This window comes from Anoplophora glabripennis, unplaced genomic scaffold (genome assembly GCF_000390285.2).
Source record: "Anoplophora glabripennis isolate ALB-LARVAE unplaced genomic scaffold, Agla_2.0 scaffold1133, whole genome shotgun sequence".
NCBI classification, from domain to species: Eukaryota; Metazoa; Arthropoda; class Insecta; order Coleoptera; family Cerambycidae; genus Anoplophora; species Anoplophora glabripennis.
Genome location: NW_019417218.1, coordinates 90,529 through 107,412, shown reverse-complemented (window position 1 = coordinate 107,412; position 16,884 = coordinate 90,529). Strand labels below are relative to the sequence as shown.

At 31.4% G+C, this 16,884-nt stretch overlaps 1 protein-coding gene across 1 annotated transcript in view; it reads left to right on the top strand.

Annotated features, from left to right (window-relative positions):
- Nucleotides 1-358: 358 nt before the first annotated feature.
- The window catches only part of LOC108914458, a gene marked incomplete at its 3' end in the record, with an annotated part of 93,900 nt that continues 77,374 nt past the window's right edge, over nucleotides 359-16,884 (top strand). Inside the window, exon 1 of the mRNA XM_018720285.2 lies at nucleotides 359-494. Within this exon, the coding sequence (XP_018575801.1) occupies nucleotides 483-494 (12 nt within the window). The remainder of the gene's footprint in view (nucleotides 495-16,884) is intronic.

Below are 16,884 nucleotides of genomic sequence, written 5' to 3'. Positions count from 1 at the left end.
AAGACTACGCCTACGTTTCTCTAAATTAGAGCAATAAGGAGTAAAACAAACAGTCATATTCATTTATGATGTAAAGTATCCGTATAATATGTGACATCACACAAATACGCTACACAAATTACGTTTCCATTCATACGTAATATCGTGGATTGTCTACATGATGTCAGCAAACTAATAATAGTTGCTTATAATGGAAGGTCGGTCGGCTGCAGAACAGAACTTGTCTGTCTTTGTAACGATAACCTAAGTAACATTTTCGTACCGATAACAGTTTAACCACATGCGCTTTGATCCGTTCACCGCACAAGTTATTATCAATTATAGGTCTTGAATAAGTTCACGATAATATCAGGTTCACCTGGTTGTGTAGCGCGGATTTTGTGTATATTATAGTTATTAGTTTTACCAAAATTTTGTTTTGGGACTAGAGATTTGTTATTTAAAATTGTGATCCATGGTGTGCTCCAAAATGTAACAGCTTCATGGATTTATTGGTAAAGTAAATCGATACTATTATTATTGTTATTAATTAATGGTGTAATACAGGGTGGTCTAGATTTTAATAGACAAACTTCGGGAAACTACTAAACAACAGTAATTAACATCACTTTGCTCTATGAACATAGGCGCAGAAAGCCACCGTTTATGAGATACAGGGCGTTGAAATTAACAAAAACTTTTTTTAAATATCTGGAAAACGGCTTTATCAAATTTATCCAAATTTGGTACACATTTTTTTTCAAATATTTACCCTAGTTTTGTATGCACATAGTCCAAATTCAAAGACCAGTGGCGGAGAAACAAGGATGTTGTTTACTTATTTAAAGTAAAACTTCTACGCCACTGAATTAATTGGTAATATGAATACATTTTATAATAGTCTGAAACATTCCGGATGAAATAACATTCTTTTATTTTTATCGAAAAGTGAATGGTTTACGAGTTGTGAGACATATTAATCAAGTAAACAAAGCGTTGAAATGGGGAAAAATAAAACACATTTGGGTGGTCCAGATTTTAATAGACAAACTTCGGGAAAGTTTTAAATAACAAAAATTAACCACTTTGCTCTATGAACATAGACGCAGAAATCTACCGTTTATGAGATACAGGGCGTTGAAATTAACAAAAATAAACAAATTTTTTTAAATATCTGGAAAACCGCATCATAAATATGTCTCATAATTCTTAAACCATTCACTTTTCGACAAATATAAAAATGTGTTTTTTCATCCGGAATGTGTCGGACCGTTGTAAAATGTATCGTATTACCAATTCATTCAGTGGCATAAAAGTTTTACTTTAAATAAGGAAACGATATCATTGTTTCTCCGCCACTGGTTTTTGAATTTGGACTGTGTGCATTCAGAACTAGGACAAATATTTGAAAAAAAGTTTGTACCAAATTTGGATAAATTTGATGAAATGATTATCCAGATATTTAAAAAAATTGTTTTACTTTTGTTAATTTCAACGCCCTGTATCTCACAAATGGTGGCTTTCTGTGCCTATGTTCATTGAGCAAAGTGATGTTAATTTTTGTTGTTTAGTACTCTCTCGAAGTTTGTCTATTAAAAATCTGGACCACCCAAATTCGTTTTATTTTTCCCTATTTCAACTCTTTATTTACTTGGATAATAATCTCATAACTCGTAAACCATTCACTTTTTGACAAAAATAAAAGAATGTTTTTTCATCCGGAATACTTCAGACAGTTATAAAACGTATTCATATTACCAATTAATTCAGTGGCGTAGAAGTTTTACACTAAATAAGGAAACAACGTCCTTGTTTCTCCGTCACTGGTTTTTGGATTTGGACTGTGTGCATACAGCACTAGGAGAAATATTCGAAAAAAAATGTGTACCAAATTTGGATAAATTTGATGGAGAGGTTTTCCAGATATTTAAAAAAATTGTTTTATTTTTGATAATTTCAACGCCCTGTATCTCATAAACGGTGGCTTTCTGCCCCTATGTTCATAGAACAAAGTGATGTTAATTTTTGTTGTTTAGTACTTTCCCGAGGTTTGTCTATTAAAATCTGGACCACCCTGTATAAACCGCATAATAATTTTACGTGTTTTTAATTATGAACCTGACGAATTTTTTATACATTGATCATTCTTTAATACGATAATTTTCTTCTGTAACTACAGACAATTTATTGCAATGGGATCTATACCATTTTTAGAAGATTTTTTTTATCACCTAGAAAGAAAATTTCGAACGAGTTGTGAAATAAAAAAAATTAAAATAGGTGTAGCCGACCCTTATATATATTTTTTCTTAATAGATGCAAATAGGCGTTTTTTGTTTTCCTCAAAATAAAATTTTCTTTGTATTATATTTATTTAAATTTTAATTTGATACATTTTGTATAATTGGTGAATTTATTACACACGTAGTGATACAGTCAACTGCTAAATATCAAACGTAAGTAAATACTTTATCGTGTGCATGCTGCATATATCGGTACATTCGAGAGAATGAATGCCTTCACCTGTCAAATATTCGTGAAAATTTTACAGAATATACACGACTATTGCTGCAATGATCACACACTCCTTAAATGTTTATTTTTAACATCCCGTTTGATTATAAAAGACAAAAGTCACACAAACGCAAATAAATATTTTTTAGGTTAATCGTATCCTTAATAATATATTAGCTGACAAATTCTTTGGTATTAAGATAACAAATATAAATCCTACATTACAAGGTGTTTGGAAAAGTTGGTACAAAATTTAAGGGGGTGAAAGTAGAGCCAAAAATAGCAAAAAAAGTTCCTAGTTCCTATAAACATTGGTCCTCCGGAGCACCATTACTGAGATATGATCCTCCAAAGGGGTCTTATCATTTGGATATTTTTTAAAATAACTTTCTGATTAAGATAACGGAATAAATATTGTAGGTAATAATTATACCATAAGTTTCATCAAAATCGGTTATAAATAAATATAGTTTTGTAACTACTCTTAACAGAAATATTTCGAATTTTTTTATTCCTTTGAATTATCAAGCAAATAATATTGTTTTTTAATGAATTCGACTTTTTTGAAGAAAAAATGTCTACTTTTTTTTCGAATTCTGTGTAGTTTAGTCAGAAATAATTATTTTTTAAATAATGTATGACTCAGAACAATAACTTTTTTTTAACATTTTCACATAGTAGGCATCTTTTATAGTGTCAGTTTCATTGTAATGACACTAATGATTGTCAGTTTCGAGTGCTATGATTTAAATTCTTGTTTCTTTATTTTCTTAGTTGTTATCTTTGTGCTCGAATTTACATTTCTTTCGATTTTTTTACAACCATCCACCATCATGCTTTTACTAACCGTGAATATACCGATATGCATTTTATTTATGGTTTCTGTAATGGAAATAGTCTGGCGGCTCAAAAAGAGTATCGGCATATTCACGGTTAGTAAAAGCATGATGGTTGTAAAAAAACCGAATGAAATGCACAGTTGAGCACAAAGATCACAATAATTAAGAAAATAAAGAAACATGAGAATTTAATCATAGCACGCGAAAGTGACAATTATTAGTATTATTACAATGAAACTGTCACTATGAAAGATGCCTACTATGTGAAAATGTTAAAAAAGTTACTATTCTGAGGTATACATTATTTAAAAAATAATTATTTCTGATTAAACTACACAGAATTCGAAAAAAAATAGATACATTTTTTCTTCAAAAACCAATTCGTTAAAAAAAATAATATTTGCTTGATAATTCAAAAGAATAAAAAAAAATCGAAAAATGTCTGTTAACAGTAATTACAAAACTATACTTACTTATTTATAACCGATTTTGATGAAACTCATGGTAGTTCTTAATCTTAATCAGAAAGAAAGGTATTTTAAAAAATATCCAAATGATAAGACCCCTTTGGACGGCTATATCGCGGTAACGGTACTCCGGAGGACCAATGTTTATAGGAACTTTTTTTACTATTTTTGGTTCTACTTTCACCCCCTTAAATTTTGTAACACCTTTTCTAAACACCCTGTATAACGTTTCGATTTATTTTAAAGTAGTAGACTAGTACATATACTCGTATATTGTAATTGCAGTAAATTGGTATAATTTACATCATCATACACATAAGCATCAAAAAGAAATGTATGTGTAGCACGTGCTCGTTTTTCAAGATCTATGGAGATCTCGGTTATCTTAAGCGATACAAGGTCTGTTAAATTATGGCATTGCGAAATTTGATGAAAAAATAACATGAGGAAGAGAGATTTGACTTTTTTCGATATAAAGTTATCGACGAAAATCTGAGGATTTTTATTTTTATTTTTTTAAATGAATACGGAAAGAGATGTACTTTCAAACATTAGTAAGACACTTTTTTGTGAAGAAATCCAATATACAGGGTGTTACAAATTAGTAGGTTAAACCGTTAACCACATGAGGAGCAGACTTTCTATTTGCATTTTGTCAATTATTTTCAACCAAAGGTGGCGCGACAGACAAACTATGAAGATAGGGCCACCATTTTATGTAGAAAAACATATACTAAAAGCATTTTGTCCCATGTAAAATAAATCCTTGAAAGGCAAACTAGTTGCAGTTTGTCATTTGAATGTGGACTAATCGCTATTTGATTGTCGCTGCCGATCAAATGTAGTGTTGTGTTCCAATTATCGTTGTTTTTATTGAAAAGTAATGAATATAACTAAAGGGAAGCATGTGGTTGGCGATGTTGACCGCGGTAGAAACAGAAAAAGAAATACCACGGCAAAAGAGCGTGAAAGTGAAATTTTAAATAATAATAATATTAATAATAATAATAATAATAATAATAATAATAATAATAATAATAATAATAATAATAATAATGATAATGATAATGATAATGATAATCATAACGATAACGATAACGATAACGATAACGATAACGATAATGATAATAATAATAATAATATTTTCCATTTATAAATACAAAGTAAAAGTAAAACATATAATTAGTTCTACTGGTATTGAAATAGTAGGAAAACCTCTAGGCTGTGCTCAAGCAGATAGATGTGCTCCATCAACTCGATGTGATGCACTTACCTAGTATATCAGATAGATATTTACAGTAAAACATAGCCTAATGTAAGTAATTAACTAACTAATTAAAATATTACAACTGTAGTAGCCAAGAGAACAGAGGGGAAAAAAACAACAAATAAGAAAAACAATTTGGCAATATAAGATTACCTAAAATTAGCAAAATTATATGATTCTCACTGATTATTAAATAAGTATTCTGAAACTTTGGTTTTAAAATTCTTTGAAGACAATGGTTTAAAGTCATCTAACAGTGCGTTGTAAAGTTTTGAGATGTTATAAGTAAATGATCGTTCGTAGAAACTAGTTTTATGTGAAGGTGGTGTTATAAAATGCTTATTTCTTTCTGTTTATATTATGTACATCAGTACGAAAGCGAATTTTATGGTGTTATAAAATGCTTATTTCTAATGTTTATCGAAAGCGAATTTTGTTATACAGATATGAAGGAGTTGTTGTATCTAATTATGTTTTTTACATCCTCACTATCAATTCAGTCAAGTTACTTAGTGTAGACAAACAAAATACAATATTTTCCATAGCGACAAACTAAATGCTGTTGTCCAACATATTTTTTATATTATTTGGAAATTGATCAAAGGTTTTTGATGATCGATATCGTTTCCCATCATCTCTGGAGATCATATTCCTCTTTTCTAAGGTCGAAATCAAATGATTAGATTTAGTTTGAACAGACATAGGCACATCTCGTGGAGGTACGGTATAATAATTTGAATCGGATAAAATGTCATCAGCAAGATCTACATAATTATGTCTATAAATAAGAGTAGTTACATAGCTTTATTGTAAATAAGTTTTATCAAAAGTTTCAATCAATTTAATAGTGTTAACATTATATTTTCAACAGATTCAACATATTTTATATATGACTCTGTTCTAATCAATTTATTATTCAATCCTCAAATTTTGTAAGTAGTAGGTTTAAATTTATTAATATTTTTGTTGTTATCTAATTATATTCCGTTGGAGATTCTCCTGGAGCAGGAATAATTTATTCCGAAAGCTCGAGTTATAAAAAAGAGTTTACACATTCAAGTTGGCTTTGACTGCATACCCGACTATACTTTAAGATTTTGTTCTTTAACTTAGACAGTCGTCTAACAGTTTCGCAACTTAATTAATTATTTGATTATACACTTTTATTAACAAAAATTTATAGGAAGTGAACAGACTGTATGTGACCGCTTCAAACATTCATATCTGAATAATCCTATCTTATGTCTCTTCACCGGGTGTCGCCCGAACGCTTGATCTCCGTTTTTTTGGTTATCCGGCGCTTGTTTATAAAACGCCGATATACAGAGTGCCTCCAGTTCGCCCTGTTTGTAGATGAATATTCCTTAACCATACATACATATACAGTTTCCAAATGTTCCCATCGGCCGTTACGTGAGAGCAATAAAGTAAGTCATAGAAATCCGTGCGATAGACAAGGATGGTTACATTGAAGACGTTTCATAATCTAAATAGTCAGTCCCACTTTAACCCGAAACGGGCGGCGACTATTCAGATTATGAAACGTCTTCACTATAGCCATCCTTGTCTATCACACGGATTTCTTTACTTTACTTTGTCGTTCTCATGTAAAGGCAGATGGACCATGTGGATTTTCCAGCCCTGTATAGTTGTTAAGTATTAGCGACTAGCTAGTTAAGAAACAAAATTTCTGGTTAAATAGTTGGTTAATATAGTTTTGGGAAGAAACAATGAAGGTTGAAAACTCTTTATTTCTGCTCAAGCTTTCGAGAAAATCATTCTCTTCTTCAGGAGTTGAAATGCGAGATTCACAATGAAGATGGCATGCTGAGAATACAAACAAATTATAAACATTCACTTGGAATACCAAGAACAAAAATTACTGTACTCAGTATTACATTGACCAAAGTAGTACTTAGGTACTAATTTTTTAATAATGTTAATTATTTTTGAAAATATTTTATTTTCGACAATACTTTTATCTGAAAAATGTTAACCTGTTTTTGTTCGTTTATGTGGTTACAGTTGTTTTTTAAATACATAATATCAGTCTTTGTCCTTGGTCCTCGGTTCTTGGTATATACAATAAATAAATATATATTATATGATTCACAACATATCCAAAATAATTTGGGAATAGATGCAGCATGAGAAATGGAATCAATATCGTAAAAAAATTTTTTGTAAAATTCTTAGTTTCCGAGAAAAAAAAAATTGAAGTTATAGTACATTCAACCACTACACAGCTGGACAACTGTAGTCTCTAGCGTCATTCGCCACGTAGCCTCAGCGACTCCGAATACTGAATTCGGATTTTGCAATCGTCGTTGCGATATTTACCTGTTATCTGTGGTGTTTACAATAGGTTTTTAGTAGTTAGTGTCAAAAATGGGTAGTTAGTGTCAAAAATGGTTTGCGTGTACTCGGAGTTGATGTATATGGTTCTAATTTATGGTGAAGCATTTGTGTTATGGTGAAACAAGACAACATTTGTGTTAGTTCGTAGAAACTGAGTACAACGGACCCAAATGTGTTTACACATTGGTGGATAAAATTTTGAACAGTTGTTGTAACATCGGGTATGTCAAATGATTTTATTATTTAAAAACACAAATTAATTTTGTTAATTAATAAAGGCAAAAGCAGTTTAATTTGCCGATATAAAATAGGTGCGATAAAATTCTATTTACATATTTCTTTCCTTGCGAAAGTTTTTGTCCGTTTTTATCACACCGCCATGCCGGTCGCATTGTGCGAGGTCAGGTTTTACAGTGTATTTTTAAATCATTTTCGAACTGCTCTTTTTGATTTTTTCTACATCCAGAATTTTTTTTGGATAAGTTCTGAATCACCCTGTATATACAAAAAAGTAGTAGGTACAGACACAGTAAGGTTTAAAAAAAATTAGTTCACTTTTCATTGGACTTTTCATTAAATGTGTAAATTGACTCGAAAATTGTTTTTAAATAATGTGACTATAGTATAATTGTTTTTAAACTAGTGAATGTACAAAATTTTAACATTGCTATTATATTTTTCGTTTTTGATGGTTTTTTAAATTAATCTCACGTTATGCAAGTATATAATAAGCTTTTATGGCTTTTTATTCTAATGCATATATTAATTATACCTATTATAGATGTCTTGAGAAAGGATGTGAGGGTTGCTTTCGCTGTACAGCAAGAATAAAACGCTCTCTCAACGGTAATAATAAAGTATTTTATTGAAAACTAAGTTGTATAGAAAAAGACGTGTTGACGGGGTGAGTGTTCGTTGGAGAGTCCCTGTGTGTGGAGTCGGTCGTAGGTATATGAGTACTCATTTGGTCGCCGGCGCCAGTCCGCCGTAGATTCTTTCTGGAACGTTGATGCGTCCGGCGGCGTCCTGCTGGCGCTCTTGACGTAATGCTTGAAAATGGGTCACTTGCGGCATGTGTAGGCACCCACAGATATAAACATTTCCGACAACAACACAGAGTGTTCTTATTATACTAGACCTTAGCACTGTTGACTGCAATCTCAAATACATCACTGGTTTTGTTCTTAGTCAAAACTACCCTTCTTGCTCCTATATACAAGGTGTTAACGAGAGAAGTACTCAAAATTGGAGAGTATGTAAAACTTGTCGAAATATGATGAAAACCTTAGTAGAGTTTTTGTTAGTGGCGGCCCCTAGGGGAGATACAGTCCTTTGAAGGGGTATCTCAGGAAACAGTTTTTATTGCATAACTTCAAAAACAACAATTTTTTTTCTACGCAATTTTTCTACTTTCTGAACCGAAATTATGCAAATTTATCATGTTTTGTATAAAAAAGGTACTCTTGTTAAATTTTAATAGCATGAGCCGTTTTCTAGTAAAATCCATTTCAATAATTATTCATTACGTGCTCAAAAATTCCTGATGAAAATAAATGTATCAAATTGTGCCATTAGAAAATTACTATTTATGACACTTAACAGAGGCATCAAGTATATGTCAATTACTGATTAGATTACCTACTCAATATTCCAATCCAAGAAATTTTAATTTAGATACAGTAATAAACTTAGAATAAACTAAATTATTATACGGCTACTAGTTAGATACAGAAGGATCCGCGCGGATCACCTATCCGAATTCGAAAACGGTAACATAAATAGGTATAGTTTTTCCGAAGTCAATTGAAGAACCAATAACTTCAAGGTATGTACCAGGCTCGGTCGTTAAGCAGCAACTCAGCATTGAAATATTTGAAAATCTTGTTCCCACATTTATTTAGCCATATCCATATACATGTTTGGTCGAACGAAACATGCAGGTGGGAGAAATGTATACGCTCAGTTGAAGAATGAGCGTGCGGGCAAAGAGCAATACGCACTGTTGTTCTGGTGATCATAAAATTCAGTAGTCGACAAGTCGCCTGGCAGTGCAGTGCGGCAATGCGGAATTTGGTGTGATTCAAATAATTTTAATTTATTATAGGCACCCTTCTATTAATCATTCATATTACAATTATTGCGAAAGAGAAAAATAAGAGGGATATTTGGTTTACTAGTATTATTACAACATGGCATTTTGGAGACCTTTTGAAACTGAACAAAACGAAATTTACGATCAATATAATAAAATTGTTTGAGGACATAAATAATTAAAATATGTTGGTCAAATGAACATATAATAGAAATTTTCTACACATTATATACAAATTATTATAATTTTCTACCTTTAGCAGAAAACTTTTTTAGGGACGCCCATGAAACTCATTAAATTTTATTGCTCGGTTTTTTATGCATGTTCAACTGACTTCGGAAAAACTATAAGCTTCGTGCTGTTTGCATCCGCGCGGTTTCCGCCGTGTCTGAATTAGCCCATAATGCAATATTATCTTCAACGGTGAAACTACATTTACAATAAAAATGTTATGTTTCATGGGTGTTTTTTTTTTGGTATTTTTTGATTTTCATATAAAAATAGTAGTAATAACATTTCATTATTAAAAAATTATTTATGTTACTGTTTACTACAAAACTATCTACTTAACTGTGATATTAAACCCTGATTTGGTAACAGTTACATAACAACCACAATAACGATAATAATAGTGCAAAAGGAAAAAATTAAATAAAAATAATAATTTTCTCATAGCTCAATTTGATACATTTATTTTCCAATAGCAATTTTTGAGCAACGAATTATTGAAATAGATTTCACTAGAAAACGGCTCATGTTATTAAAATCTAACAAGAGTACCTTTTTTAGCCAAAATATGATAAATTTTCATATTTTCGCTTTCGGAAGTAGAAAAAATTGCGTACAAAAAAAATTGTAAAATTTACCCCATGGTCCCTCATTTTCTTACAATTAGACCCCTATAGCAAATTTTGATTTGTATATTATGCCGATTACTAAGCGTATAAATAAAAATACAACCCCAAAACATCGTGATTTAATATTAAACTGTTTTGAAATTATGAAATAAAAACTCTTCCCCGGGGTACCCCTTCAAGGGGCTGTATCTCCCTTAGGGGCTGCCACTAACAAAAACTCTACTAAGGTTTTCATCATATTTTGACATGTTTTACATACTCTCCAATTTTGAGTACTTATTTCGTTAACACTTTGTATATACAGGCTGTTCCAAATTTGCTTCCCACTACAGGGATCTCGAGAACGCTAAGAGATACGAAGTAGCTTAAATGGGGGCAAAATTGCATAATGAGGGGACCAATATTATGCCTCTAAAAAATCAAGGCTAATATTATTCGTTTTCGAATTATTTGAAAAAAATCGTAATTTTGAAAATCCGTTTTTGTTTCATTTCAGTCCAGTTCAAAAAAGAAGAATACTTTCTAATGGCAACTTTTTGCCCACTATCGAATTGCATAATCAATTTTTATGTGTAACATTTCGCCTATCCAGGACCATCATCAACTTAATTTTTTTTAAATACGACCCTGTAAATTTTACTCCATTTTTTGCAAGCCCCAATACTGTACTGCCTCAGCCCGAACCAGATTCAAACGTTTTGTCTCGAAAAATTCATCTTCAGTGTACTCGTTAAAAATTTATCAAATTTTTTTTAGAGTTCTATGTTTATTGAATTATCGTACATTCTAAGTGTCGTTAAACCCTATGAAATCCACCTAGTTATTTAAACTATTACCACCACACGTTACAATAAAACATTATTAAAGTTCTAATCCCATGCTCATAGATCCCACTCTAGGTTTATCGAGTGCCCAAAATTCAAACAAATTTAATTTTTTTCAGGATATTCATGCATATAAACACATCTGACATGCTCTTTCACAGTTGCGGTTATAGGTACAATAAATCCTGATCATATTATGCTTATCTTCATTTTCAACATTTGCCAAAACGGAAACGTTTGCATTTACTGTAATTTTTTAAAGTATAATATTCATTTGGAATTTTAGTTGTTATACATATGCATTTTCAGGAATTAATTTGTAATAATGTAATTAAAACTGTAATAATTTTTTAATTTTGACGCAACAATTTATCGTATTATGATTGTATGACCAGGTGATGGAGATTAAAATTCTAATAATGTCTTGTATGTATGTATGTCGAAGGGTGGTGGAATTGTTTTTCCACCGCGGCACTTAGGCCTTATTAGGCCCCTTGTACATCCTCCTTCATTACTCGAGTACTTTTCTTCAAACCATCCTATTTACTACAGGGGTGGCTTGGTGGCAAAGTCTAATACAGTTTATGTATGATAGCATGGTCCTGAGTTATAGAGATTTTCTTTGCTCTGTTCTCATTACCATTTATCGGGGACCACACGCATGCGGCAAATGTTGGGCGACCCAGGTCTCTGATAGGCTGCCACTGCCACGTCCCCGAGCCTCCTTAGGTCACCCATCCAAATTCCAGCCTGCGTCCGTGATGCTTGCCTCGGCAGATCGAAATCCGCCGGCCAAGGCACCCGGCTAGGCCCTAATAATGTCTTATTGTAATGTGTGGTGGTAATAGTTTAAATAAGTAAATGAATTTTACAGGATCTAACGACACTTAAAGTGTACGATAATTCAATAAACAGAATAAAAATAAAAAATTTAGATACCTAAATTTGGAACGAATGCATTGAAGATTAATTTTCAATCAAATATTTCGAAAACTAATCATATTAGCTTTGATTTTTTAGAGGCATAATGTTGGTCCCCTGATAATGCAACTTTACCCCATTTCGTATCTCCTACCGGTTCCGAGATCCCTGTAGTGAGAAGCGAATTTGTAACAACTTGTATATGTATATAATACCGAGTAATTCAGTTTGATATTCGCGGTCTCGTATCTTTTTTATTTTAACAAATAGGTATAACAAACTCTATATATTTTTTAAATCGCCGCTCAAACTCTATCAAATGACATTATTAGATTATCTCCATGGTAATATTATGTCAAAATTTCTGTAGTCAACTGTTTTTGTTCAAATGGCACACTATATATTTTTTTATCAATCTTGGAAGATATTTTTTCTGCGTTCAGCTATATAAAGAAGTCTATAGTTTTCTTAGAAATATTGCTAGAAGAACAGCAAAAAAGATGAACCCTACTTTCAGTAGCTTTATTCTGAAAAATAATAGCCAGCTGCGGAAACAACTGAATTTTGACGTTTGTAAATAACAGTTTGCCAAAATAATTGACATTTTGTACCTGCTATTCTATCTATAACTAATTATAACATGAATACTTACAGTAATCAAGAAAAACTAGATATGATTTTAATTTATGGGGAGGGCCGAAAGAACGCTAAAGCTGTCAGGTATTTATACCAACATCGTTTTCCGCAGAGACAACTTCCATCAGATACAATTTTCGGAAAGTTAGCCAGGAAAATAGAAGTTTTCAAAAGAAATTAAGATTTTTTAAACCCAGAAAGGCACTGCTATAGATTTCTTTCTTTGGCCTTACGCAAATGATACTGACGACCTTAAAATCAGAATAAGAGTAGAATGTTGGAGATTAAATGAAGAAACACTAGAATGTATTTGTAGAGATAGAGCCATAAACAAAGCTATTCTGTATTTGGAAGCAAATGGAGGTCATTTTGAAAATTTGAAATAGGTATTGTTTTAAATTGTTATATTATTATTAGGGTAAGTCCGGGATAGATGCCGCATAAGGATGTGAGTGTGTGTGTTCCGGTTTTTATACCTGATCTCTGGAGGTGAGTACTGCAAGAGACTTGAACGAATTGAAATTGAGCATATTTGAAACCCTAGTAAAATACATAAATACAAGAGTTTCAATGAATTACATGTTAGTGGTAGCTAGAATAGGGTTATGACTTGATCCTAAAGTCGAAATATGTAGTATACCTTTTGATATACGAAAAATATCAGCTGTGACGTCTCTCCCTCAAAAAAAGTAGACGCCCCACTTGTTAGTGGGGATAGATGCCGCATTTAAATTCTTGATTTTTTAATACGTCGGTCAATAACAATCATAATTTTAACAACTTTTTTAGATTTACAACGTATAAGAAGCATATAATTCCAGTAATCTGATGGGTATATGTACTCAGGACGCTTTAACTGAAGCCATGAAACGCGTTCCAGCAAATGAAGTTAGTAGAACATTAAACAGAAGAATGAAAAGTGGAAAAACGGAGAGAGGGCCTCTAGAACCAAATAGTAATTTTTTTTGTTCAAAAGTAGTTAAAAATTTACAATTTTTATCAGGTTCCTAAGGTAAAGAAAACGAGCAACACAAAGAAAACGAGCAACACCTAGACACACACAAATTAACCGACTGTGGTTCTTCACTTGGTATTTTATTCTTTTGTTTAAATATTTTTTAATTTATGTCGCATACATAATCAACCTGTGTCATGGGGCATCTCTCCCGATATCCCGCTGCATCTATCCTATAAGTGTGGTAGAGAGGCTGCAAAACAAGCCATTTTTATTTATACAATTTCTTATGTATTTTATAATATTCCTTTATTAAATATATATTTTTATAATATATTAAACATCATTTAAGTTCTTTATGTATATTAGAGAAAATTAAATAAATAATTAAAAAGTTTATATTTTCCATAATGCAATTTTTTTTCGAAATGTGCGGCAATTATCCCGGACTTACCCTATTACTAAAAATAAAATATATTACCTACTTTAAAAAACATAGTAGCTTGTTTCCGCAGCTGCCTATCATTTTTCAGAATAAAGCTAAGAAAAGTAGTGTTCGTATTTTTTGCTGTTTTTCTAGCGATATTTCTAATGAAACTATAGACTTCCTTACTGAAAGTAGAAAAAATATATCTTCCAGAATTGATAAAAAAATATATAGTGTGTCATATCAACAAAAACAGTTGATTATAGCAATTTTGACATATGTTACCATGGAGACGATATAATAATATCATTTGATAGAGTTTGAGCGGCGATTTAAAAATATATAGGGTTAGTTATAGCTATTTGTTAAAACAAAAGAGATACAGGGCCGCGAATACCAAACTGAATCACCGGTATACACCGTGTCCACCTAGTGCGCGTAAGTCCAATGTCTAGGTTAATAAAAGATATAACTTATTTTTTTTCTACAGAGTTGCCTACTTTCCCGAGCTGTATAAAATGAAAATATATTTGCATATATGTATAGGTACCAACTGATTTTTTTTTAATGGAAATCTATATTTATGGAATTCTACGTGAAAAATTAACGGGACTTTGTGTTATGATCCCTATTAAAATATTGATAGTTTTCGAGATAATGGACTTTTCATTTTTTTTTTTATTTTTGGTCACTTCTAGTAGTTGACATAATTATGATTGTATGACAGATAGAAATTATTTTGTTTTGAGGAATTGTAGAGTGAAGATGGCTCTTTCTAAAAACGTATCAAAAGTTGACCTGCGATATACAGGGGGCAAAAAAAATCGTGCCAAACCTGATAATTTAAAATTTAAAAATCTCGACTTTTTCACATATAGAACACCCTATGTTTTATGATTTCATTAGATGCCTTTCTGTAGACTCTACAATTTTTTAATAGCTTTCCCTATACCTAAGATGCGTAGTTTTTGCAAAAAATACCATTTTTATGTAAAATACCGGATTTGCGCCCGTTCCTTTGGCTGTAATGTGATTATTTTATTGTTATTATACTTTTCCTATTACCTATTTATCTTTCAGGTTAGAGAACACCTAAATCACTTATATCCAAACCAGTGGCTAGGTCGTGGTGGTCCAGTTCCTTGGCCCGCATGTTCGCCTGGATATTCAAAACTTAAAGATTCAAAACGAGTTTCTAACTATAACGCCTCAAATGTTAAGAAATGTCCACAATCACTTTCATCGTAAATTAATGCTTTTTGTAGAAAACAACGGTGGACAGTTTGATCTTTTATTTTAAGTTAGCTTGCGACTATGAGTATACTTTTTTCAAAATTCTATTCATCCAAATTGTTTAATCTCCAATTTCACTAATAACTTTCCTAACTGCGGTAACAGTGCTTGATTTTCAATATGATACGGGTGAAACTTCTTCTTCAATATTTTATTTGTCAAGCGTTTGAAAACTCCAAGGTTACTACTAATTTTCTGGCACTAATATTTGGATTTTCAACAGCAGACGCCACAACTTTAAACTAAATATTATCGATGTTACTTTCATGTCTCCTGGTAGTTTTCTCATAATTTACATTTGCTGTTCATTCAAACATTTCCTTCACATTTTCAATACATTGGGTATCTCTGTAAATTTGGATTATTTGCTTTGTAAATACGTGCTGCTAGCAAACATTTCCCATATTTTGCTAATTCTTAATCACTTGTAGCGATTTTATGGTTTTTTGATTTCATTTACAAATAAATGGTAATTTTCCATAAAGACTTATTTATTGAACTCAAATATCTAAATTCTTCAGTTATTAATTTTTATTTTAAATAGTGTAGCTAGACAACTAATAGATTTAATAAAAATAAATACCCTTACAATATTTTTCCCGACAAAGGAACGGGCGCAAATCCGGTATTTTAAATAAAAATGGTTTTTTTGCAACTTAGGTATAGGGAAAGCTATTAAAAAATTGTAGGGTCTACAGAAAGGCATCTAATGAAATCATAAAACATAGGGTGTTCTATTTGAAAAAGTCGAGATTTTTCAAATTTTAAATTATCAGGTTTAGCACGATTTTTTTTGCCCCCAGTATATCGCAGGTCAACTTTTGATACATTTTTTAAAAGAACCATTTTCACTCTACAATTCCTGAAAAAAAAAATAATTTCTAGCTGTCATACAATCATAATTATGTCAACCTACTAGTCGATTAACTCGAAAACTATCAATATTTTAATAGGGATCATAACACAAAGTCCCGTTAATTTTTCACGTAGAATTCGATAATGCCATAAAAAATATAGGTTTCCATTTAAAAAATTAAGTTGATACCTGCCCAGGAAAAACTGAACACCCTGTATATGCAAATATATTTTCATTTTGTGCAGCTCGGGAAAGTAGGTAACTCTGTAGAAAAAAAATTAAGTTATATCTTTTATTAACCTAGATATTGGACTTATGCGCACTAGGTGGACACGGTGTATATAAGAAATGATAATAAAATTGACGTAAATTCCCTCATATATTCCTTATAAATAAATAGGAGCGTTGCCAATATGTCATTTTAAAATAGATATGTTCAGCTTAACACATGGAAAATATTAAATAAGAGTATTAAGCGGTGTGCCGGATGTCCGGTACCGTAGACGTCACTTTTTTTATTACAGTTGATTATAATGAATAGAATATGCAAGTTGCATTCTAATGGAAAAATTCTAATTATTTTGACGTATTCATTTGTT